This window comes from Astyanax mexicanus, chromosome 12 (assembly GCF_023375975.1).
Source record: "Astyanax mexicanus isolate ESR-SI-001 chromosome 12, AstMex3_surface, whole genome shotgun sequence".
In the NCBI taxonomy this organism is placed as follows: Eukaryota; Metazoa; Chordata; class Actinopteri; order Characiformes; family Acestrorhamphidae; genus Astyanax; species Astyanax mexicanus.
The window spans coordinates 3,797,688-3,823,949 of NC_064419.1; the positions used below are offsets into that span (position 1 = coordinate 3,797,688).

The window sequence follows — 26,262 nt, forward strand, 5'->3', positions numbered from 1 at the left end:
TTAAGACAATTGAATTTTACATAAAAGCACCTTTAATCGAAGGATAATCTTTAGTAAGGAAATAGAGAGATTTACATCTAGGAATGAGTCTCCTGCAGTGAGACGTGGATTAATTCTAACTAAAGGCTAAATGACTTAAAATGTTGTGGGTAAATGAAGGGGGGTTACTCGACAAAGGTAATTGCAGTTCAAACTAATGGTTTTAAAAAGGAGACCGCAAGTCAAATATTTCATACAAAATTTAAAATCTGCAACAATACTACATACTGTCATTTATTCATATCAAAACATGAGTATACAATTATATATTCCATCTATTAACAAAATAAAAATGAAAGCTCGCCCACCCCCAAGCATCCAATCCATATGATCAAAGATATTTATTACAATACAAAAATACTGTACAGATGCATTTTTAAAAATCATTAAGAGCTCTATCCAGAAAGCACTTTACTGAAATATTTTCATCGCTCCAAAGAGTTAATTATAAATTGCACACAAAAGATGAAAAAGAGAACTTAATATTTATATCCTCCTTTGTTTTTTTTTTAACTCTTTCATTAAAAATAAAAATACAAATTCTTGCTGAAAAATATGTCCCCGTTTGTGTCCTGCAAAAGAGTTTCTGTCCCAGTGGAAAAAAGATGGGAACCAAAAATCGTGGAAGATCCCAAAGCGTTTGTTTGATTGCTGCATGTGTTTGAGACGGCGGAGGCGGAGACACGGATGTGCTGGAAGTGTGATTAAAACTCGCTCGTTTTTCTGCGTCCGGCAGGTAAGAAAATAAATAGCTGATGAGCGAGTGATTCAAAGCTATGTCACCTAAAATATTCTGCTCCTTTTGCTAAGTTTAGAGGTTCACAGAAATCATATTGCAACAGTTACATTTCTGACAGCTCTGTCCCTGATATAAGTGACAAAAAAACAATCAAATAAACAAACAAAAAATAAAAATAATATATATATATATGCAACCCATTCAGGAGGAATCATTCAACAAAATTGCTAACATCATTAACATCAAATAAAAGGCTAATAACCTCGCTAACATAGCATAGCATATCCCTCATACACTTAACAGTAATGGAGTTAGCTAGCTAACGTTGGGACAGTTTGCCTTTCATTAATAATTCATTTAATCAGTTTTTGTTAGTATTTTTGGTTTAAATCTTCCTTTAAAGCAGGTTTCCAGCATTTAGACAAAAACAAAAAAGCACAACCGGCCACAATCCCTCGAACTGGACACAGTTTAAACACAGAACAACCAATCAAAATCTCGGACTGGACGTGTGAAAAGGTTTTCTGAAGCCGAATTAAAAAGGCAGATTGCTAATGCAACAATTATCAAATAGAAAAAAAATAGATAAACATACTGTATTTTTTGCACTATAAGGCGCACTTATAAAGCTTTAATTTTCCCAAAAATTGTCAGTGCATCATAATCAAAAATCGGTGTGCTTTATGTATAAATTTAACCAGTCAGGTATTAAGGAGCAATAAAGCCAGCGTTTCAGTGAAGTTTCTGTAGCACAAAGACTAATGTATTAGCATTAGCCGCTAACCGCTTAGCTTTCGCCGTTCAGAATGTGAGAATTATTGGCCCTTAGCATAATGCTAACCCCAGCTAGCACTGCTAGAGTAGGATTAGCATTAGCCACTAACCGTGCTAATGGGACTGTAGCCTCTGCATTTACCATGTCAAAAAAACAAGCTACGTGGGACGAAGCGCTAGCTAATATCACCCTGGAAAAAGAGCTTACTGTAAATAACCAGAAGAGCTTTACTCACCCTAATAATCAGTTTTCAGGAGAGAAATCTCTGTTAATTAACATCCAGCACTTGTTTGGCTATAAATTAACATGTTTCTTTTGTTAAGAATTACAGTTTTGTTTACTTAGCTCAACTTAGCTTAGCTTTAAACTGGGTAGTGAGATCTGCAGAATCAGAAAGAAAACATGGCGGCGCCTCTGTTTTTTTTAACTAGTGTCGCATTAAATGCGTCTTATAACCCGATGCGCCTTATAGTGCGAAAAATAAAGTGGTCTTAGACCAAGGGCTGGATTTCTTCACAGTTTGGTGATTTCTCAGCTCAAACATGCCTCATTTAGCATAATAGCTAACTTAGCCATGTTTATCCTACATGCTAACTACAGCAGAGAAATAAATCACCAAACAGTGAACAAACTGTACTCCAATAACCTAGAACCTAAGTTTGACGATGCAGCAAAAAAAAAAAAGCTATCTTGGCAAGTATGATCGTATAAATACGAGTCAATATATCTACTCTTTCTTATTTTGAAATACTTTGAGTAGAATAATATAATTTATATAAATTTCTGGGAAATTTATTACTTTGGGAAATATCAGGATATTAGCAAAAATGTCATATTTGTTTTATGGGAGTTTTTATTAAATGCCCTTTTAAGAATAGTATAAAACTATGTATAGAAATATGTGTGAAAAATAGTGGTAATTTTTCGCAGTGTTTTCAGATTAAGCTTATTTTAAAGAATATCCAAACAACAGTGTAACTCAAATCTAAAGCTAGACTTAGCTAGTGTGTCTACAGTTATCTGACCAAAATAAATATTATTTGATGAATTTATAAGTTTCTAGACACTTTATAACATGATTCAAGTCAATTTACCTCTTAAAACACATTTTTTGGGCTTAAGTTTAAGTCACTTTAGTTTAAATGTCTAATTCTGAAAATGTGAGGGAAAATCTAGGGCAAAATTTTAACTATTTTTATAAGGGAGTTTATAAGAAACATCCTTATACCAAGTATAAAACGAGAAGTGGCCAATTAAATTTTTTAATATTAAATATTTCAGATTAAGCCCAGCTTTAGACTTTTAAAAAAGAGAGAATATTCAAACAGTGTAACTTAATCTAAATGTAGGCTCTAAATCAAAAATGTAGCATGGGTGATGCACTGCAAAAATGATATATACAGCTCTGGAAAAAAATAAGAGACCACTTAAAAATAATGAGTTTCTTTGATTTTACCAAATTGAAAACCTCTGGAATATAATCAAGAGGAAGATGGATGATCACAAACCATCAAACCACCAAACTGAACTGCTTAAATTTTTGCACCAGGAGTAAAGCAGCAGAAAGTTATCCAAAAGCAGTGTGTAAGACTGGTGGAGGAGAACATGGCAAGATGCATAAAAACTGTGATTAAAAACCAGGGTTATTCAAATATGAACTTGTTTTCTCTGCATTATTTGAAGTCTGAAAGCTCTGCACCTTTTTTGTTATTTCAGCCATTTCTCATTTTCTGCAAATAAATGCTCTAAATGACAATTTTTTATTAGGAATTCGGAAGAAATGTTATAGTTTTTATAATTTTATATATTTGTAGTTTATAGAATAAAACAATGTTCATTTTACTCAAACATAAACCTATAAATAGCAAAATCAGAGAAACTGATCCAGAAACTGAAGTGGTCTCGTAATTTTTTTAGAGCTGTATATCATCAAGTAAATTTAAATGTTAAATGTACTAAAAATATCTATATATATATTCAATATTCACTGTTTGTACAAATTATTTATTCTCAGTATATTATAATATTAATTAAGGTTCATAGAGTTGTTGTTTTTTTAAACCTCTTTTTTTATCATTTTATCTAGTGACTTATTCAAGTGTCTCATTTAAGTGTTTTTAAGAGAAATAACCAGATGTAGATAGTATAGTATAATCATTTCATTTGCTAAGAGATCATTTTTGCAGTGCATAGTCCCTCACTTTCGAACCTGCATGTCTGGATCAGGGTTTCAGGGTTAAGCCAGACTAAGGGCAGCAGATCTAGTTCACCCCACATCCTCACCACCACAGGCCCAGAATACTGGCTGCAGGCAAAGCAGCTCAATGCTTATCTTGCTCTGAAAATCAGAAGCAGTGATGAACCACAGGTCAACCTCAAGCACTCGCGACTGAGTGGCACCCCGAGCCTGCGTAGTTCCGGCGCAGAACCCACATGAATAACCAAACAAAACAAACAAACGAAAAAAATAATAAATGGAGCAGCGCAATCAAACCCTGCGGTACGCCAGCCTGGCTCCACCGGCTCAACCGGTCCCTGTGCGCTTATCGCCTTTAAGAAGGAATAACTACGACGAGTCCCCTACCCACGATGCCTCAACCTCTTCCTGAGAGAGAGTAGCCCCCGCCTCCCACCTTCCGGCCTCGGTCGGAGAAGAGGCAGAAGGTTCAAGTTTTTTTTTTTCTTTGAAAACGAACAAAAAGACAAACAATAACCAAACAAAAACACCTCCCTGATTAACCTGAGAGTGGGAGAGATCACAAATACAGAGGGAGAGACGGCAGGAAGGCAAGGAAACAAAATAAAACACAACAAACAGCAGAGTGGGACTGTCTCAGTCTATGTCCATGGGTCCGGGGACGCTGTCGTGATTGGAGGAAGCAATGTGATTATCCGGTGGAGGAAGCGTCGGATAGCGGATCTTGTCTTGCCGCTGGTAGAACAGAAGATAGGCAGCGTTGGTCTGCAAAGAAAAAAAAAACAAAAAACAGAAAAACATACAGTAGTAGTTTATCACTTTTAATCAGAGATGCAGAAATTATAGCATTAGGTTTAATGGGTTTTAAAGTGTGAATAAACTTAAAATATTAATTTTTAATAATAATAAAAAAAATTATTTCGCACATATTCCTGATGGTATTTTGCTAAACAAAATGTAATAATTTGTCCAGCAAAAGCCATTTTTGCTGACAAGTTACACTGTTGCTTTTCAAGCACTGAATACTATGCCTCCTAGTGGTTGAAATTAAATACTTTCGATTAAAATATGATTAAAATAATATATATGAATGAAAGCTTTGTAGGTAACAAACACAAATTAAAGTATGTGATGAAGTACCATTAAAAAAAAAAAGAAAAAACATACATTTCTGACATTTTATGGTACTCCTTTTACTTATTTGTCTTTTTTTACTTGAGCAGAGGTAGGCCCGTCACAATATATTTTTTTTGTGGATAATATATTGTCCCAGAAATGATGGCGATACACAATATTATTATTATTATTACATTTTATAACCTTTAAATAGCACTGTTACGATTATATAATAGCAAAACAAAGCAATTATACCCTTTTAAAGACTCAATTAAAAATAAACCTGGTTTAATTTTACCAGAGGAGGTTAAATAAATAATGAATAAACAATAGCAACGAAGAAATAGCAAGTGCACAGACCTGTACTGTGAGATCTGCTTAAACAGCACATCAATCACTGAGGACGTTCCAAGTTCAGCCAATAAAAGAAAGCCACTGACTACAATTATGAATGCTGTACTATAAACACAGTGGGTGTGATGGATTTGAGTTGGATTATTTAGAAATCTTAAATTATTAAATTATTCTTAAATTATTCTTACCACAATTTGTTCCTCCTTTGCACAGGTCACCTTGCTATCGTCAAAATAATACCATCGTCCGTTGTCCTTGTTCTGAGCATAGCTGGTGTCTGGGTGGAGAGAATGAAAGAAAATAATAAATAATTAATAATAAAGGTGTTAATGCATTTCTTGAAAAAGAATTAGCGTAATTAAAATGACTCAAATACCAAACTGACGTATTGTGACTGAAAAAAAAAAAGCATTTTTCCCTAACTGTTAGTATAGAATAGCTTTGAATGGTTGAACTATGCCTTTAAAAAGCAATCTTGAAGAAAATGGCACTTACAGTGTCCGTCTCGGAGGCCACCATAGTGGTTTGACACAGCGATCAGGTCGTATCTGCTGGGAGGTTCAGAGTCGGTCCCTGTTTTCCTCAGGAGGCAGCCCGAGAAATCCAGACACCTGCAAAAAACAAATGGAGTAATCCTTTTTCCCCCCACTATGAACTATGGATACACTGAATATGTGACAACCAAAATTAATCAGCCAAAAAAAAGGAAGAAGGAAAGGAAACATTTTTGTTGTTCAGGCAAAATGTGAATAGACTGAAAACCTCATCCTGAACAATAAGTAGTTTATTAATTTTAATTCATATAGCATTGTTTTCTCTAACGCTAGGATTTGTTTAAGCAGTGGTGGCAGGCCCACACTTACTGGCTCACACTTTATCACACGTTATTTAAAACGTTACATATTGAATGATTTTTTTTTTTCAATTGTAGTTTTATATTTGCCTTTTCTTTGAAAAGCAAGACAAAAATAAATTTAGGCTATTTAATTTATTTAAATTGTGAAAAAAGGGCTGACAATTTGGCTTAATTTGGTTTGTTTTTTATTTAATTTCTTTTATTTATTTTTGTTTATAAAATAGGGACAGTGTTAATTAAATAATATAAGAAAATATTGTAAATTTAGTCCTCTGTAGTTCTGGCCAGTTCTTTTTTTTTTCTTTTTTCTCCCGTTTTCTTCCCTAATTTACAAGGCCAATTACCCAACCCACTCACTAGGACTGCCCCGATCACTAGTGATGCCCCAACACCAGGATGGTGAAGACTAACATATGCCTCCTCAGATACGTGTGAAGTCAGCCACCACCTCTTTTCAAACTGCTGCTGATCCACATCACCCTAGGAGTGATGAGGGGAAAGATCGCCATCTACTGTACCCACCCAGAGAGAGCAAGGATAATTGTGCTCTCTCAGGACTCCAGCAGCTGGTGGCAAGCTGCATGAATGGGATTCGAACCTTGTCTAGAAATTACAAACATATCTTTAATAGAAGATGGTAGAAAAAAAACATGTAACTCACCGTAAAGGGAATTCGACGATAGAGTCCAGTTTCTCGCGAGAGTACTTGGTGTAGGAGAAACGTTTCAAGTGGATGATTAAGACTTCAGGAAGAGACCACAAGTCCAGCTTCTTAGTGGCCAGCTGGTGCTTCTTACACGTAGGGCAATACCTAAAGAAGGCCAGTGCTTTTAGTTAAATCAATATTTGTTACCAGACTTTTTTTCTGTACAAATTTATGCACAAATCTTTAGCATGGGTTGGTCCAGGCTCATGCCCAACAGGACCAAAATTGGACAACTTTAATACAACACAAACAAAACACAATGCTTCCCTCTGCTGACAACTTTTATAGAGATGTTGATTTCATTTTCCAGCAGGACTTGGCACACTTCCCACACTGACAAAAGTATTGGGAGTTTTGGTCTTATATAATATTCTAATTTTGTAAGACACTGATTTTTGGGTTTTCATTGGCTGTAAGCCATAATCATTAAAGGTCACCTTCCGTCGTTTTTTCTTTCATTTTAAAATGTCTAGTTGTGGTCTCTAGTATGAATGAATGACATGTGAGCCGTTTTTGTAAAAAAAAAGTGCTCAGGTGTCTCTGTATAGCTCTTTTTTAATGGACTGTTTTAGGGGTGTGTCCAAAATGACCGGATTCCAGCTTTGCTCATGAATATTCATACATGCAAACAGAATGCAAATATCTCTCCTCTGATTGGCTAGGAGCACTGCGACGCCCCTCCACCGCTCTGCCGCTCACTGCCTCCCACCTCCTAACTGATGAGCGGTGATGTTGCGTCGCTTCAGCTCCGCCTCTGGGAGTTTCTCGAGCCAAGGTGGGCTGGTCTGTGAGTTTCTGCCTACGTAGGCAGAAAGATCATTCAAAATTCACCCGTTTTTCGGAGGGGGGGAGGGGGGATTTCTTTGCTTAGCTCCTGCAGACAATGGGGGCTGCAAAACAGTTTAATGTGCAGGTGTACACATTCAACTCGGAGAGACCTACTGTATTCCACAAAAAACAAGAAAAATCGGATTTTCGCGGAAGGTGACCTTTAACAATAAAAGAAATCAAGTCTTAAAATAGATCACTTTATTTTTTTTAATTGACTAGTATAACAGTTATTAAAAAATCTCACAATTCAGAATGAATTCAGTTTAAACAGTATTAATAACTTAATTAAAATTAAGTTAAATAATTAAAATTAAACCAGTGCACTTTACAGTTTCTTCCACCGAGGGTTTATATAGCAGAGTGCCACGTGTTCTACATTCTACTGCAAGAAATAAACTTTGACGCCTGTACCAGTAAGAAAGGTTCAGTAACAATACACATACTGTTACACCCTGACCAGGAACAATATAAAGTAGAGCATGAGGGTCTTATAAATAGGTTACCAAGGGTTTTCCTCCTCCAGCGTCTCCACTGTGGTGAAGAGCTCGATGCACTCCTGCAGCTGCACTGTGGTGTGCTGCTGAGGGACCTTCATGCTTTGGTCTTTGTCGTACCTCTGTGCATAAACAAAATAAATAAAATTCAGAACACATGAATTATAGAGGTCAGATAAAAGCATTAACAAACACGGCATCATCAGAATCTGATCAGCTGAGCATTTCATACAGTGATGTTAAGCAACTGTTTTAGACGTGTTTGAAAAGATCTCACTCTTATTGGATAACCAATAAAAATCTAAAAGAGAACTTTGTAGATGGTGAGAAAAGGTCTGTAGGCTTGGTTATAGAATGTATATAGCTGTAAGTTGTCAACGCCAGAAGTGGACATGAACACACCTTGTTGTCAAACTAGTTTATTATGTCTACGTACACACAATGTTTTACTGACCCACATATATTTACAACTATAACCTTTTACATATATACTAAATATAGAAACAATAGAAAAAATCCTGTAGCCTATACAGACTTACCTCTGCCTCACTCTCATTGTAGTATTTCTTCTTCATGTCAGGATCCCAGTCGATGGCCACATACAGGGGTGCTGTTAAAGATAACATAGTTAATCTGTACCATCTCAAATATTAAAAAAAAATTAAATAAAAAAATCTTAAACTGTAAAAATATTCAGGATAAAAGGGCACATATACCACATTTACGTGTTTTTTTTTTAATATATTTTTTCTAGTTCTACTTATAATGTTTGCCTGTCTTTATGTTCCAAAAATAGTCTTAACTGATTTTCACATGAGCATTTTCAAGCTTCATATTAAAACATGAGCTTGAACATGCTTTTGTGGTTACTGTGCCTTTAAGACATATATGATGAAAGATTGGCTTCATTCAACAAGTACACTAATCTGAATCTCTCTTAAGAACAGATTAGGTTCCCTATATTGACTGCATGGATGGGTGGAGTGAATGGTACATTGGGATGCACGATTTTATCAATTATATCAGTATTCGAAGATACTGGCAACCTAAGACCAAATCTCAGCACATTGCCTCTGTGTGTGTCTGTGTCCTGCTCTTCTGTTGTTTGCTGCCGAAAAATGATCAAACATTTGTTTTGGCTACCTGTGCATAAGACACCCCTAGTGCAGTCCAATGAAAAACACATCTATATCTCCATTTTGTCTGTTGTTAGTGTCCCCTATTGCTTTAACCCTGCAGTGAATCCATAGACCAATAGAAATAGAAAACATCAAGCTTTGAGGCTCCTCCCCCACATTTTCTTTAATAAAAGTGAGACTCACAGCTGAGAGAAAGAGTGTTCCCTCCGTCTGCCATCCCTCGCTCCGTGGTGCCATTGGAATTCACGGCTTGAATAATGAAAAGCGGCTTCTGCTTCTTCTCTGCACAGCGCCGCCTGTTCACAGCCTTCTTATTCACCTGAGCAATGGGCTCAGCATCATCTTTCTCTTCCTCATCCTCCTCTTCCTCTTTCCCAGAAGCCTCTGCTGCACCTTGCTCCCCATCTGCAGCATCCTGGGAGTTTGTGTCCGTGCTGCCGCCGGCCGACTGGCCCTCCTCTGTGCTGCTGCCCCGGTCCTGTTCACTACTCGACTCTTCCTCCTCTGTCTTCTCCTCTTCTGCACCGTTCGAGCCAGGTTCTGATTGGGCGTTGTTCTGTTCATCACCGTGAGTGTTCTCCTGAGACTGCTCTACTGTATTGGAGGTTCCAGCTTCCTCTGAGTCTTCTGTAACATCATGAGTGTTCTCCTGAGGCTGCTCTACTCTATTGGAAGGTCCTGCTGTCTCGGAATCTTCCTCAATATCATCTGTGTGTGAAGATTAAAGACAAATGATTATGGATGAGATCAGAACCGAGACTTAACTGCTATTATGAATGTGGACATGGATGTTACTGTTGATATATTTTAACACTATACGTCCAAATATTTGTGGGCACCCTTTTTAATGAATGCATTCAGCTACTTTACGTTGTACCCATTGCTGACACAGATGTGCCAGTGCAAACACAGCCTAGCCCAGTCTAGTTCTTGAAGAGAAGCATTGCCAACTGAATAAGACTCTAAGGAGCAATTAAAAATTAACCATTTTTATAAAGCCACCCAACACTGAACTGTAAAGCAGTGGAACTGTAGTCCTGGAATGATGATCCAATGGTGATCAATCCAGAAATTAGGTCTGGAGCACATTACCTCCACTAACTCCATTGGGCTGATTCCTGTATAATTCCTCCTCTTCATCATTGTCTTCACCATTTTCCTCCTCTTCCTCTTCTTCTTCCACTTCCTCTGCTGGGTCTGGCTGACGAACGTACCGCCTGCAACGGGAAGTGAAAGACCCGGTTACAGTTTCTACTTTCAGTATCTGAAGATAAAGAAACTATATTTCTAGAGTCTGAAAACTAAGGCTGCATTATATATATATACTGTTTCAGCATAGTCATCGCAATGTGCGCCTGCACAATAGGCACATTACAAGACTTGGAGCATCACAAAAGGCAAGTTAAATGATTCACATCTTGCTTGATACAAATATAAAATACTTAGAATTTTTTTTAAAGGTCTATGGGATATAAAAAAAATTCATGAGGTCATGAAAATCACTATCACATAAAGAGAGTTTCAGACCCTTTCAGAATGAGCTGTTTAAAGGGTGGGGCTCTGGTGGGGGTTGACGGTGAGGGGTGGTGCCACGGTGGCTCTATGCACGTTTCCCAATAAGCTCATAAAAGCATTTGATTCCTGACACCAAAATCTGGCAGTGTGGGCAGTTTGCCAAGTCCTGCTAGAAAATGAAATCTGCATCTCTATAAAAGTTGTCAGTAGCAGAGGGAAGCATGAAGTGCTGTGAGATTCTGCAGGAAAACAAAACTGCACTGACTTTAGACTTGATAATAAAACACAGTGGATCAACACCAGCAGATGACATGTCTCTTTTTCAAACCATCACTGATCATCAGAAATCAAACATTTTTCATTTCATTTGAAAATCAAGGGATCAGAGTCTGGAGGAAGAGTGGAGAGACACATAGTCCAAACTGCTTGAGGTCTATGTGAAGTTTCCACCAATCAGTGATGGTTTGGATAAAGAGACATGTCATCTGCTGGTGTTGATCCACTGTGTTTTATTATCAAGTCCAAAGTCAGTGCAGAGTTTTCCCGCAAATCTTTAACTTTTATGGAGATACAGATTTCATTTTCCAGCAGGACTTGGTACACTACCCACAGTGCCAAAAGTACCAATTGGCCTTGTATAATATTCAGATTTTCTGAGAAACTAATTAATTACACCCAATGATGGACATAGTGACCAAACAATCCTTTTAGTTTCTGGTTCAGCATTTCCTAGAAGCACAAACCAATAAACCAGGTTAAACATGAGCACTCACGCCAGTCGCTGCAGGAAGACCTGGTACAGGGCATCTCTTGTGCACTGAGACTGTGGCAGTGCCATGAGCAGTGGGTGGCCGAACAGCGACGTGCTGTAGTTGCTGCCCCCCGAGCCGTAGTCTCTGTAGTGGGAGCGTTCGCGCATGTAGACGGCCAGCAGCACCTCCTCTTCCTCCTCATCCACACAGCTACTGCTCAGCTCATACCTGCAGGAACATGGGCAAAGACACCAGATACATATCTTACTTTCTTTTCTCTGTTAGCTTTCATGTTTATTATGTGTTATAAAGGGATGTATTACCTGTTTTGTATGAACTAGAATGACGACACTTAGAGTGCTACAAAACTGGTTTTGCTAAGCAGCCAACAGTGAAGATGAGCTTATATTTTTTGTTTCATGTTAGCTCTACAACAAAGACCTTAAGTTAGTGATTTAATAATTATCCTTAAAGCAAACACTACTAAATTGACATTTATTTTAGTAGATTACGCGGAGTGATTGGCTTAATTAAGTGTTATATAGCCCTTAAAAATTAAGAGACCACTTAAAAATGATGAGTTTATTTGATTTTACCAAGTTGAAAACCTCTGGAATATAATCAAGAGGAAGATGGATGATCCCAAGCCATCAAACCACCAAACTGAACTGCTTAAAGTTCATAAAGTTATCCAAAAGCAGTGTGTAAGACTGGTGGAGGAGAACATGGCAAGATGCATAAAAACTGTAATTAAAAACAGGGTTATTCCAACAAATATTGATTTATGCACTCTCCTTGCTCTGCATCTTGTTTGTTATTTCAGCCATAATTTGTTTAATTTTCTGCAAATAAATGCTATAAATGACAATATTTTTATTTGGAATTACGGAGAAATGTCTGTGGTTTATAGAATAAAACAACAATATTCATTTTACTCAAACATATATCTATAAATCATAAAAACTCAGAAACTGATCAAAATGCTGTGTAGTTTAAACCTAGGCTTAATTTTGAAATGGCCCTAAAAGGTTTAAATGTCCAAGCAGGATGGTCTTAGTTATTGGATAATCATGTAATGCATATGCAGTAAGAATTACAAGTACAAAGCTGTATGTTTGCTCAACAGATTAATGCAATCTTACACAAAGATGTCATCTCTGTCCAGTATGCAGCTCAGAGACTCATCAACCTGGTAGATCTTGTAGAAGCGATGGTTAAACACATCCGCCACAACCATCTGATAAAGCAGATAAAGAAAGACATTTACGGTAAAGAATGTTACATCACACACATCCACATCACAGCATCACCTGCATCACCATTTTAACCTTTCACCAAACAACAGGAATAAACAAAAATGTCTTAATCAAAGTCACATACTTACTATTTATACATCAGACAACAACTTAAAATACTTGCATATAAATACATTTTTTAAACAAATGGAACAGCACTGAATCTACACGTCTGAAGTAGCTGAAGCTAAATCTTTTTATAGAGTTTGTTCTCTCACCTGACTCGCGGGGATGTTTGTTGCTTGAGACAGGGCAGTGCACAAATCAATCACTTTTCCAGCTTTAGGGACAACCACTCTATGCTAGAAAGAAAGAGTCAGAAAAAAAAGCAAGAATTAGGATGCTTTCAAGAGACAAGATCAATATTTAAACCAATATTTAAATCAAGATAAATATTTAAACCTTGATTACCATCTTTTTCGCAATAAAGGCGCATACTTAATATCCTTAAATTTTTCCAAAAATCAACAGGACACCTTATAATCTGGTGCAAGTTACGTATGAATTCTACCAGTCAGGTATTAAGGAGCAATAAAGTCACTCCGCTGAAGTACAGCGTAATACAGGGTGAGTTTTCAGTAAAGTTTCTCCAGCACTAAGGCTGGAGCAGTTTTAGCATTAGCCGCTAACAGCAGCGCTAGCTTTTTTTCTGTACGGAAGTGAGTATATCGGACTGTAGTCTGCATGTTGATCTACATGGGACAAAACACTCAAGGTTCCTCAGTTTAGTGATATCAGAGGACATTTACTACCGCTAAGCGCTGCTGCTAATCACGGCTAGCACTGCTGCTAATTATGCTGTTGAAAATATTGAAAATCTTAACTAACTGTCAATAAACAGAAGTGCTTTACTCACCCAAATAAACAGTTTTCAGGAGATAAATCTGTGTAGTTTTGTTTACTTATGCGCTTTCCCTATAAGAAGAAAAATCTAGCAACTCCCTTGTTCCTTACTATTGTCTCTTAAAATGTTCCTTATAATCCAGTGTGCCTTATGTATGAAAATAGACCAGAAAATAGACTGTTCATTGATAATGCGCCTTATAATACAGTGCGCCTTAAAGTCCGTAAAATACGGTAATTTTTTTATGAAGTTATTTAAAACCAATATGAACACCAATAGGGAGAGAGAGGGAGAGAGAGAGAGAGATGTTCTGATTGGGACCTCTTCGGACTTTGGACCTGAACTTTTAGCTTAAAGCCGAGAATGGGCTACCAATGATACCAGTAAGAACTGCTATAACATTAAAACAAGGTTTTAACCCAACTAACCAGAGAGAAGCTAACAATTAAGGCTTTTAAAAGGACACTTCTGTCTCTATCAGGACGCTTCTGTGTATGTTTACCTGCACAGGTTTGGACAGAGGGTCGAGGGAAACGAAGAACACCTCCATCACCCTCTCCTTGCTGATGGGCAGGGGTACACTCAGGTAGCAGAAAGGGTCAAAAGTCACCGACACTTTTTGGCACTCTGGACAGACCAGCGTGGACTTGAACAGCCCGTGGAAAGTGTCCACGATCACAGAGTCATTCCGTCGCCTGTGGTTACGCCACGCCTCCTCTGCCACTTCCTGTCAGGGTTACATTAAGTGTTAGCCTTCGAACATCTGGACTGCGGAGTATAACAGTTTTTTATTTTATTTTATTAAAATGCTGATGTTGTTCCAAAGTTATTTATGGTGTATTTTGTGCACAATTTCTTTAATTAATTTGCTGAATTTAGCCTAAAGTTTAACTGGAATTAAAACCACATATGATCCAGTTCTTGGGAAAAACAACAGCACTAAATAAGAATAATCCAACTTAAATGTGTGTGTTTGTTTTTTGTGCTCTTATTATTATAATTATTATTATAATTATTATCATAATTATTATTAATATCATTCAATATTCAGATCACATTTTATGTTAGTACTTTTATAGCTATAATAACTATATTTTATAACTATAATTTACAGATATAACCTTACAAGCTTTAACCTTTGTTTAATTATACAGATCCATTTTTCTATAAACAAAGTTTGTTTTATGATCTCAAACCTTACTTAAGTTTTTTATTGCTTATAATTGAATTTATATTGCCAGTTTCTTCTGTGTATTATGTATTTGTTTGTACACTGTTGTCTACTCTGAGTTGATTTTTCTTACAAATATTATTATTAATATTATTATGATTATTTGTATTATATTATTATTATTATTATTATTAATATTATTATTAGTAGTAGTAGTATTAGTAGTATTAGTAGTAGTAGTAGCAATAGTAATGATTCAGTTTCAGACACATGTAAACACATTGATTATGTATGCTTGATTACTGATTCTGATCTTGTGAACATACAGACCCTTTCAGGGCATATAGGAATGTATTTACACTTATGACAGATATATTCCACTTGTATTTTAAAAAGCAGCCCTCAGCACTCAGTCTAGTCTTTTTACACCTCAATCTCTCATTCACACACTTTACAGCTTATAATTTATTTACTTTACAGTTTTTATGTATGTCAGAGCCTGTGTGTATTTATCTCTATATTCAGGCCATTACCTGGTCTGGTCTTCCGTCGGCGTCCCTGAGCTCAATATACTCTTTGTTCTTGACTCGGTTAAGGTCCTCATGTAGGCCGTCCAGCAGAAAGGACAGAAGCTCCTGGGAGTCGTGCTGCTGGTAGCCCAGAAACTGGGAGGCAAAATGGCCCACCTTCGTCTTCATAAACACAAAAAAAACAAACAAACACGGGTGAGCACAGCAGTGTGATAATTTTTGACTGTTTGACTGTGATAAATTTTATTATTTTGTTGTGAAAAACTGTTTAAAAAAAGACAACTTACTGTATGATAAATATCTTATTGTAGTATTGTGTATTATTTTATGGACATTTAACTGCAACTACTTGCAGCCATATATTAAAATCAATATGTAATTAAGGATATAAATGAAATTAGACAAATTAAAGGCTTGTGGGAAAAAACATGAAATTAAAATATTAAACGAATTTAAAAATATTAAACGAAAAAGCTTCTTACGAATGTTTTTTTTTTTAACAAAGCACTGAGCATTAATATTAAAATTAATAAAAAATAACATGCATGCATAAATGCTGTGGTTTTACATCACTGTGCCCATTAAAACTTCTCCAAAGCTATTAGTATTCATGTATAATTATTTATATCATCATAGTAACACCAGGTTTGGTATTTCAGTGCATAATAATGGTAAAGTAGATGAGCTGCTAATGGAATCGAATTACTTTTATAATAGTTACTTTTACTGGTAACTAGTTACTTTTAAAGTGAAGTAACTCAGTTAGTAACCCAGTTACTTTTTTGGAGAAGTAACTAGTAACTATAACTAATTCCTTTTTCAAAGTAACGTGCCCAACACTGTCTGTTACAGAGTTAAATGGTTAATACAGGCTTCTTCACAGCTCTGAATATTATATTAATTTTATGATATAAGAAAATACAAGTTATTATAGCAGTAGTGAGATATCCATGTGATTTTGCCCACCTTAAATATACGAGGGACCACTGAGTAGTGCCTGCCTGACCACATCTGCTTGATGACGTCTGCATAGGCCTCTGCAATCTCGCCCTTCATGCCCAGAGGATTGGTGAAGTTCAATTCACCCAGAAACAAATTCTTCAGGAAATACTCAGTCAGGGGCGGCGTGTTGCTCAGACACTAAATATGAACAAACAGACACGTACTCATTTTTAAACCACATTTTTTACAATTTTCATGAACAAAACATTGGTGCAGACATGGACAATAAAATAAAAAAACACTAAAACTATAATCTAAGCCAAAATGGCCTAAAATGAATATTATAAAAAAGCTGACACTCAGTTTTTAATAACAAAATGTGTGTCAGATCCTGAGAGCTTCATTGCATATGGCTAAATTACTGAATTAACTCTGAGTTGACATATTTGTTAGCTCAAAATATATTTTCTCCATACCCAAAACTTTCTGGGTATTTTTTTTATTTTTCCAAAACTTATCCAGGCCTGGAAATTGCTATTTTCAAATTCCTTTTTTTCAGGGTTTTCCATGCGCGTATAAACAAATGAGCATGCCTCTTTTTAAAGTTAATAACTACTGAACTAAAATGCAGGAAATGCAAAATATATTTTAGGTAGGAAAAAATGTATTAAACTAATGCAAAGTACAATAAATAATGCTAGGATCTTAATTACATTTCATGTATGTGAACAGAGCATAAAACTGAACTTAAACCTGCTGTTTGTTGGCAGTTTGCCAGCTGCCCCCCAGCTATGAAAGACATTAGGGGGCTTCAGATAAAGAAGTTATTGTTTAGTATAACTTTTTGGTCTTTATACTTATTCAGCCCAAGTCTGAAAGAGTTTTTTCATATTTTCAGCTGAATATTTTTATTTGTCAAATGCTTGGTGCATCCCTAATAACTATAAATAAGCCCAAAACTAAATGTAATGTACTGTAGGGCAGTATTTATAATAAGAGGACATAAGCAGTAACCTCTGACCTGCAGTGCAGAGTTCATGAAGCAGGTGTTGCCGAGGTTAGTGAGACCACACACTCCAGGCTGCCCTCGATACGTGTCCTGCTCTTCCACAGAATTCCTCCTGAGGGAACGAAACAAGAAATTAACAACTGCACACACAAACAGAGTATATCAATATGAGGGCGCTGCCACTATGATCGGGAGATTGTGGGTTTGAATTCTGTTCATGCAGCTTGCCATCAGCTGCCAGAGCCCTGGGAGAGCACAACTGTCCTCGCTCTCTCTCTGGGTGGGTACAGTAGATGGTGCCCTTTCCCCTCATCACTCATGGGGTGATGTTGATCAGCAAAAGGCTGCGTCTGTGAGCTGATGTAACAGAACCGAGTCGCTGTGCTTTTCTCCGAGCGTTAGCGCTGTGATGCTACTCGGCAATGCTACTGCATCAGCAGCAGTTTGAAAAGAGGAGGTGGCTGACTTCACATGTATCGGAAGAAGCATGTGTTAGTCTTCACCCTCCTGGTGTTGGGGCATCACTAGTGATAGGGGAGTCCTAATGAGTGGGTTGGGTAATTGGTCTTGTAAATTAGGGGACAAATGGAATAAAAAAAAAAGTAAAAAAGAAATAAAATAAGAACGCCTTTTTGAGCGTTTTTTAAAATCATAAAAGAATGGAGCACAGTGTGGGAGACCTTGATAATAGATAAAGATACAGATGCTGCAAGAAAAAGGAGATAAGAAATCATTATCCAAACCACAATTATATAAAATGATGAGACTACAGTTTTAGTATTAAACGTAATAATTCAGCCAATTCATTCACATACATCACTACTGGGTGGGGGTTTGTCACAAGCCAAGATTTCTCAGCTCGCCAGACAACAGAAGGCCAAAGTAAAGTTTAATGAAACTTCCTGCTTCTGAAACTCCTCCCACAATTGGACACTAGCGCAATCCAGTGCACGGCATACCAGTGGCCTACAGAGGTCTCGTCACAGACTACACCTAAACTCACTCACATGATCTGGGGTCTGGAACTGGGCCAGGTGCCATCAGCATTCCTCAACTCCATTATCACCGTCTGCAGAGCGAGAAGAGCATGTCACAACACAACCACCATCAAACACGCCCACACACACGATATCTCACACACACACACACCAACACACACCAACACTAACTAACAGACACACTAACTAACAGACACACTAACTAACAGACACACTAACTAACTCACACACCCACACTAACACACCCACACTAACACACAATTCATTATCTGTGTATCGTACAATATAGGTAGATGAACTCAATATTGCCTATTGTGTTTTGTTTGTGAGGAGAGCCCATTAACATGAATATTCCGATATGATAATTTTTTTTTTTGGTAAAAAACTGTGGACCCTATTTTAGCTATCTATAGGCTAAGTCATCAATTGTGCACTGTGTGTGTCAGTGTGTCTTTGCTATGGTAACAACAGGAAAAGTATGCCTTGCATTTTTCCTTTCATTTCATTGCTTCATATCAGTGGCATATAAGGACAATAATTTTGTTTATTGCAGTTATTTCTAAAACAATGTATCGTCCAAACTAAAATATTTATTGTGATAGGCTTATATATGAATATCATGAATATTTGTTTACTTTTCCAGAGCTAACTGATGTTAATTAATGGCAATATTTGTTTTATTTTTGATATATATTATTATGTTATTGTTTACTCTGGTTATAATCAGTTAATAAGTTTCTGCCTGGTTTGTTTTGGTTTGATTTGGTATATTTTCACACAGGTGACTGAACCGAGACCATGTTCTCTTAAGGGTGTTAGAGCGGCTGCAAACTATTTCATATTCCTGTGTTCACACCTGCTCAAACTAATCAAACCAAGAGTGAAAACGAACTAGATGCAGATTTATCTGGATTCAAAATGCAGATGTGAGAACTCCCTTAAAACTCCCTTTTTTTTTTTGGTCTTTCTGACTCCGCCCACTTCACAAGGCTGACCTCTTGCTCTGTCCTTTTGGCACAGGAAACTGACGGCTTTTCTCTGCTGGTAATTTGTTACGTCTCGGACTGGCAGAACACGGAGTTACTTTTCAAGAACATAAATAATCAAACACCTTCGAAGGTTTTGTTACCTTAAATCACTTGTTCACCCAAACTTTAATGAACATGAAGCTGAATGAGTGTCTTTTTTATGTTTAGTTTTGCTTTGTGTTCTTTGTACTTTGAAAGAATCCGTTTTTGCTTAAATAATGATTTAATAATGAATTTTCTTCTCCAACCTGTTGTTAAAAACTATTCTGGAACAATCTGATAGGTTTGTTTGCTGATCAATTCTAAAATCACAACAAGAGGTAAGGTAAGATATGTGGGATTTACCATTAGGGCTTTTTATTAAGAAAAAATTACATTTAATGAGGTAAGATATAAGTATATTTTGCTATACATTTTGGCCATATCATCCATGTGTATATGTAACTTTACCATGCCGGGCGCCAGGCAGGTGTCCAGTACAGTCATTTGGGTGTTTCGTAACCTCTCACAGCTGGTGTCCGAACTCTTCATCCACAATCTGGGTTCTGCATCCTCCTCTACCTCAAACTGCTTCTGCATCACATTCTGAATAGTATCTGCATCAAACACACACACAGACACAGACACACAGACACACACACACACACACTGTGTTACAACCCAGCAATGTCAGACCCTGTGTTCCCAGAAGGCCAGAGACTGGCCTGAGAGGCCTCTCACCTAATTTGCAGACCCTAATTAGATGCTAAATATAAAAGGGGGTTATACTGAAATATCCAGCCAAGCAGAGAGCCCACCAGCAACGATCTGTTAAACCAGACGTGTTCTAACTTGAATATAGTTTTAGACATAAGCCAAAAAAATTAAATTGGTATAGAACCTTTACTTTTAGTTAAGAATCTTTAGTCTGATTCTGACAGAGAGCTTGAATTCATCTTGGAAACTTGGCAAAGCATCTCATAATGAACAAAATAAAGAATAAAATAACATTGCTGTTCCCTTAAATGAGCTGCGTGAACGCGCAGGTCAGTATCTTCTGCTGAGATGCACAAAAGCGCCACGCTTTTAAAATACGAACGCGCCAAAGTCAGAGCTCATCTGCCTCTTAAAGGGAATGACAACTGGCACACTGATTGGTTTATTTCACGTTATGCTCAAAACACACCCATGATTAAGATGCAAAGAAGCAAAATTATAAGTTCACGTCTTTTGCTCGTTTTGAGCCGCATAAGGCGTTTATTTTTTGCGCCCTCCCGATACCAAAGACACACAGACATGCCCTAAATCCAGCAGCTCAATCTGCAATTGATCGGTACGCTATACATCACTAAAACAAGGGCCCCAGATCTTCAGGACCAGATATGAAAACTCATACTAATATAACACATCAAAGCTGGCAGTGCCAAGCTAGCACAGTCAGGTGCCTTCATAAGACTTATTTCTGGAGCATCACTCCCTCATTCATTACGGGAGGAGTATGTCCATATTAAAGGCTTTGAATGAGTGCATGTACTAGACGTAAGAGGCTTAAAATGAGATCCTCATTGTACTCAATTTGTGTGAAAACCCATCAGAAAGAACACTGTTCCCAAAAAGAGCTGATTTACGCACATATGGTGTCTGTTCGGCTAAACTGCTCTGTCACAACCTCTTCCATGTTGCTATGGAGACAGAGGAAGATTTCCACAGGGTAGATCTCAACTTTGACAGTGCTGGGAAGGTCGATAACCTGCAAAAGAGAAAGTTCAAAACAATATGAAAACCTGCATTTTACATACTTTGACTGCTTTTCCAGTCAAAGCCCTTTTAGGATCATTTACATGTTGCAGAATCAACTATTTCCTGCACCCCTGACTCTATAGGCTATGGACAAACTCATATTTTGTAGCCAAGTCTGAATATCGAATGCAATAAGTAAACTATTTTCAATATATTCCTTTATTATTATTTGAAACTTACATCTAGAACTGGGAGTTATTTATTTATATATATATATATATGTGTGTTCTAAAGAACGCTCGCTTGAACCCCAGATCACACTGAGCGGCCATCAGCAGCAGCCAGAGTCAGAGAGAGCCCAATTTGTAATGCTTGATGTCGCTCTCTCCCCTCCCTTGCTCACTCCTAGTTTAGACTAAATAACAAACACTGCTCCCAGCAAAACAAACACTACTCCCTGAGCACCACATACACATACACATACACACACTCCACAGTGTCTACTCACTATACACTTACAGGATGCAGAATTTGATATTTTAACCCACATCATATTAATGTAGCAATTTCTAGAACACCTAATTGAATTACAAGAACATCAAGTTAAACACTTTATCTCTTACCAACACTGCAACCCATGTACAAAAATACACACAGTCTAAAAAGGGGCTTACCTTTCTCTCCAGGGCGGGCTGCTCAGGAACCATGCCGTACCAGGACAGCAGTTTCCGCCAGGCTTCTGCTGGAACCAGGACAAAGTCCTCATTCTCCACCAGCCTCTCCTTCAGACGGTAGGTCTCTAAATCTGCACACAACACAAAAACAAAAGGAGAATGTCTGGCCATCTGTTCGTGACCTCAAGCTAAAATGAACTTAGGTTCTGCAACAGGACAATGATCCAAAAAACAATGAACAAAATTCATTCCTCCACAGTGCTGTGAAAGACTCAATGCAAATTACCACAAACAACTGATTGCAGTTGTTGCTTTTAAGGGTGGCCCAAACCAATTACTAGCTTTGGGGCAAACACTTTTTCACGCAGGGCCATGAAGTTTTAGATTTTTTTCTACCCTAGTAATAATAACCTTAATTTAAACACTGTATTTAGTGATTACTTGTGTTGTTTCTAAGTAATATGTAAATTTGTTTGATGATCTGAAAAATTAAGAAGTGACAAACCACCACTGTAAGAACCAAACCAAACCAAACTATAATCAAATATAGCTTGAATATTTAAAGAATATTGAGATCTAATCTTTTTACAATAATGCCCAGCTCTAGAACTACCACGAGAAATATACGCAAAGCCTAGGCTTAATCTGCTGTGTCTGGAGCATCACTCCCTCATTTTTGGCCCATGCAGTGGCTCTGTTATGATGAACTGTGCACTGGAGAGCCATTTACCAAACATCACGAATCCCTGCTTAAACCCTCTCTCATTTTCCACTACATATTTTGTGGCTATGAAAAAACATCACAAATTCATCACTAGATCTATCAAGAAAGAGAACTGACTTCACTAGATATCCATCAGATCTTCCATGAATCAAGATGATACTAAACATTTGAGGGCCTGGATTACCAAGCACAAGAATATGTATTTCTATAAAAACAGGACAACTCTCATAAAAACATAACTGTATGTATAGCTGCTGACACTGCAATGACATGTTGGGATTTGTGGAGGCTTACTGTATTGTGAACAATTTTCTTATTGTATTGAAAACATGATTTATATGTTTTATGAATTTTATCCCATGTTCTTGCCAATTTAGAAAGACAAATTCCCAACCCACTCATTAAGACTCCCCCTAAGGAATAATAAGGAAATAATAAGGAAAATCAACCAGAACCATTGCTGCAACTGTTTGTAATGTCCTGAAGAAGAAAGTCATCACTGGTGTACTAAGTAACAGATGTTGAACAGGTGGACCAAAGAAAACAGCAGCAGTTGATGACAGAAACATTGTGAGTGCTGTTTAGAAAACCCTTTAACAACTGTAAGGGACATCAGCAACAGAAGACTTCATGAACAAAAAAACCTAGGTTAACAGTACATTATAGCTTCTCCACAGGTAAAACAATATATATAATAATAATAATAATCTTATCCAACAGGAATTAACCCTACAGTCTTCAACACACAGAAGAACAAAGATATATCACACCACATACCGTGTACAGAATGCCTGCATGTGTATAAGTCCATCTGTCCATTGCTATGAGAAATATGTTCCATTAAAAACAACTGTTTCCTTATTACTACATGAACAGTTCTGTCTGCATTTCTCATAGTAAAGCCACTCCTTATTCTCTGAAGCTTCCTGATTTTAATAAAGCACTATGAAGCTGTTTAGGAATGACTGTAGAAATATCTGCTATACATCAGACTATAACTTATATAGTTAGCTTTATCTAACTTGTTTTAATACTTTCTCTGATCATTTAAACAATATTAATTTCAGTAGTATCCATGTATTAAATAAATTTATCATTTTCTGTCATTAAATCAAAGCAAAATGATGAAAGGAAGAAAAAGTATAAGACTCAAGGATCCATGCATAATCCACCATATCATAATGATGATTATAATTAGAACTTAATGACTTTAATGCCTCTAAAACAAATTCAGATTTTGAGCATAGCATACCATACAGCAGTGGGTGGGAAAAACAGTATTAACTAATAATATATTGTTTCATCAGTTCCTCTCATCCTTCACTAATCAAGTGGAAACACTCAGCTCTGTTCAGTCAAACAAGTGGTTATCTACCTACTAAGTTACCTCCTAGTATCATATATGTATATACATACACACACTATTATATGTGCATAGAGCCTGTAGCATATTTAGCAGTAAAATATTAACATCTTATATCTTAAACATGTTATATCTTCTTTTAAATTCTAAAAGTAGAAAATTAATTAAATAAATAAATAAATATTAAAACCATGCCAACGTAAGGAGGAAAACTCCTGATTTGAGGAAGAAAAAAAAGCTAGCTCCTGTGTTTAATTTGCATTATGTTCAATCTTTGCACAAAATTGACCATTAATTCTATATATTACTGCATACATCAAACTATAGCATCCACGTGTAATACTGTAACTACACCTACGTCACATAATTAATTAAAAAATGTTATGATTTCAACATATAAATGAAACTGGAGTGTCGCTTTTATTATTAAAGCAAGACTCACTCTCAAACAGTTCAGTGTTATCAATCTGTCCAGGAAAAGAGGGGGAGTTCTGGTCTCCGGTCTTCACATATTCCTTCCACAACTCAAACCACCTACAATCCACCAGATACCTGCAAGATAATGAACAATAATAGTAGTGTTGTTTAAGAAAACAGTCTATTAATTACAGTTATTAACATGTGCGGTTTACTACATTACATTTATTCATTCATTACATATATTATTTAATTAATTAATTTATTTATTTTTTAATGAGAAGGTATGTCAAGGTAAATCTCCCTTCTCCTCTAAAGCCTGTGCCCAAACCGAAACTGATCTAAAACAGGGCGAATGACTAAGGAACAAACTCAAAAGTGAAACTTGGTAATGACAAAGCTGCTAGCTAACCTAGCTAACTGACAGCTAAACATTATTGTGTTCATATGGAGGTTTTGGATTTGGCTCTCTTTCAAGCACACTAGCAGTTCTTGGGCTTTCAGGTCTCCACTTGACAATACTATGGGATAACACTGACATTGCCAATGCTTTGTAGATAAATGGTTACAATTCCTAAACGCTTGATAGGATATATTTGTTCAATCCCTTGAATTAAATCTAAAAGTCTTTACTTCAGTTATATCTTTTTTGTTTTATTTCAAATCCAGTGTGGTGGCATGCAGAGCTCAAATCATGAAGATTGTATAACTGTCCAAATATTAATTTTAACTGACTTAAATGTATGTCACAGTTCAAAATAGCACTGTGCCATATTGTATCATACAAACGTACAAAAAACATGGATTATAGTAGTGTTCTTCCAAAAAACAGTCTATAAATTACAGTTATGTGTGGTTTATATACATACAGTATATATGCTGCACTTTAGTTTTGTGGATAATTTTGTAACATTACATTACAGTTACATTCAATTTGTTATATTACATGTCACATTATATGTCACATTTTTGTATATATATATATATATATATATATATATATATATATATATACAACTTTAAAGATGAAAAGGTGTGTCCAGGGTAAATTTCCCTTCTCCTCTAAAGCCTGTGCCTAAACCGAAACTGATGTAAACAGGGCGGTTGACTGAGGAACAAACTCAAAAGTGAAACTTGGGAATGACAAAGCTGCTAGCTAACCTAGCTAACTGACAGCTCTTAATCCAGACTAGGCTAAATTTGACACTTAACGTGTTCAAATAAGCTCTGTCTGCCCACAGTAAGATATAAGCTACGCTGTCTCTTTCTAAAAGCATTTGAAAGCAGCATTAACTAGTTAAATAACATAACAAGCTAGCTGTAAGCTAACTAGGTTAACCTAGCTAAATTAGGTTAGCTAGTTAACGTTAGCTTCTTTCTGTTCCTAAAAAAGCCTGACTGAAAATATATGAGTGTAACTTAATCAGGAACTGTTCCTACCAGCTAACCCACTCCACAAAACCCACATTCATGACTTTATTGTCTAAATTGTGTTAGCTAGCTAAGTTAGCTGGTAAAATATATCTGTCATTAAAGCCCAAAACCATTAGCTTGACTAACTAAACGCCACCAAAGCTTGTTACCCAGCCAACAGCTGAAGCTCAGACATCCTCCAGCATCTAAACATTTTAATAACATTTATTATTATGTGTTTATATCAGCACAGGCAGAGATATCTGAGAGTATATGTGCGTATTAAGCGCATCCAGCCCTCAGTAAGCCAGTTAATACAGTACTGTAGCCACTGAGCTCTGCAGCTCTGAGTTTCTTCCCAGCAGCAGCCGGACTGACTCTCACCAGCTCTCCCCGACCCGCAGCTCCTCTTCCCGCATCAGCGTCTCGATCTCCGCCCGCTGCGTCTCCAGCCCCGGAGGCTCCGTCGCCACGCCACTGCAGGTCGAGGCCATAATGATTCATTTAATACGACGCGAAAATCCAGCAGAACCCAGCGGAGAAACACCGCAAATTATTATTATTATATCGCAGGAAGAAGGAAGAGCTTCTGATGATGACTTCCTTACACGAAAGTGGGCGG

At 36.9% G+C, this 26,262-nt stretch overlaps 1 protein-coding gene across 1 annotated transcript; it reads right to left on the reverse strand.

The window, feature by feature from the left end:
- Nucleotides 1–240: 240 nt before the first annotated feature.
- On the reverse strand, nucleotides 241–26,262 carry usp11 (ubiquitin specific peptidase 11). The gene is made up of 21 exons (XM_022670875.2): nucleotides 26,025–26,262; nucleotides 24,253–24,362; nucleotides 21,724–21,854; nucleotides 20,942–21,059; nucleotides 19,781–19,926; nucleotides 18,312–18,373; nucleotides 17,317–17,416; nucleotides 16,320–16,493; nucleotides 15,357–15,515; nucleotides 14,155–14,379; nucleotides 13,027–13,110; nucleotides 12,656–12,750; nucleotides 11,535–11,741; nucleotides 10,339–10,463; nucleotides 9,430–9,954; nucleotides 8,647–8,717; nucleotides 8,117–8,229; nucleotides 6,738–6,887; nucleotides 5,716–5,831; nucleotides 5,409–5,497; nucleotides 241–4,515 (listed from the first exon to the last, which is right to left on the reverse strand). Exons 1-21 carry the CDS (start codon nucleotides 26,132–26,134, stop codon nucleotides 4,387–4,389), a joined length of 3,039 nt encoding a protein of 1,012 aa, XP_022526596.2. The 5' UTR covers nucleotides 26,135–26,262; the 3' UTR covers nucleotides 241–4,386.

Excerpts from the sequence above, each read along its gene's own strand:
- usp11 (XM_022670875.2), bottom strand. The coding sequence starts at position 26,134 with ATGGCCTCGACCTGCAGTGGCGTGGCGACGGAGCCTCCGGGGCTGGAG. Across the intron at positions 11,742-12,655 it reads GACAGAGATGACATCTTTGT|GTATGAGCTGAGCAGTAGCT; the intron begins GTAAGATTGCAT and ends ATGTTCCTGCAG. Across the intron at positions 10,464-11,534 it reads GTCTTCCTGCAGCGACTGGC|GCGGTACGTTCGTCAGCCAG; the intron begins GTGAGTGCTCAT and ends TTCCCGTTGCAG.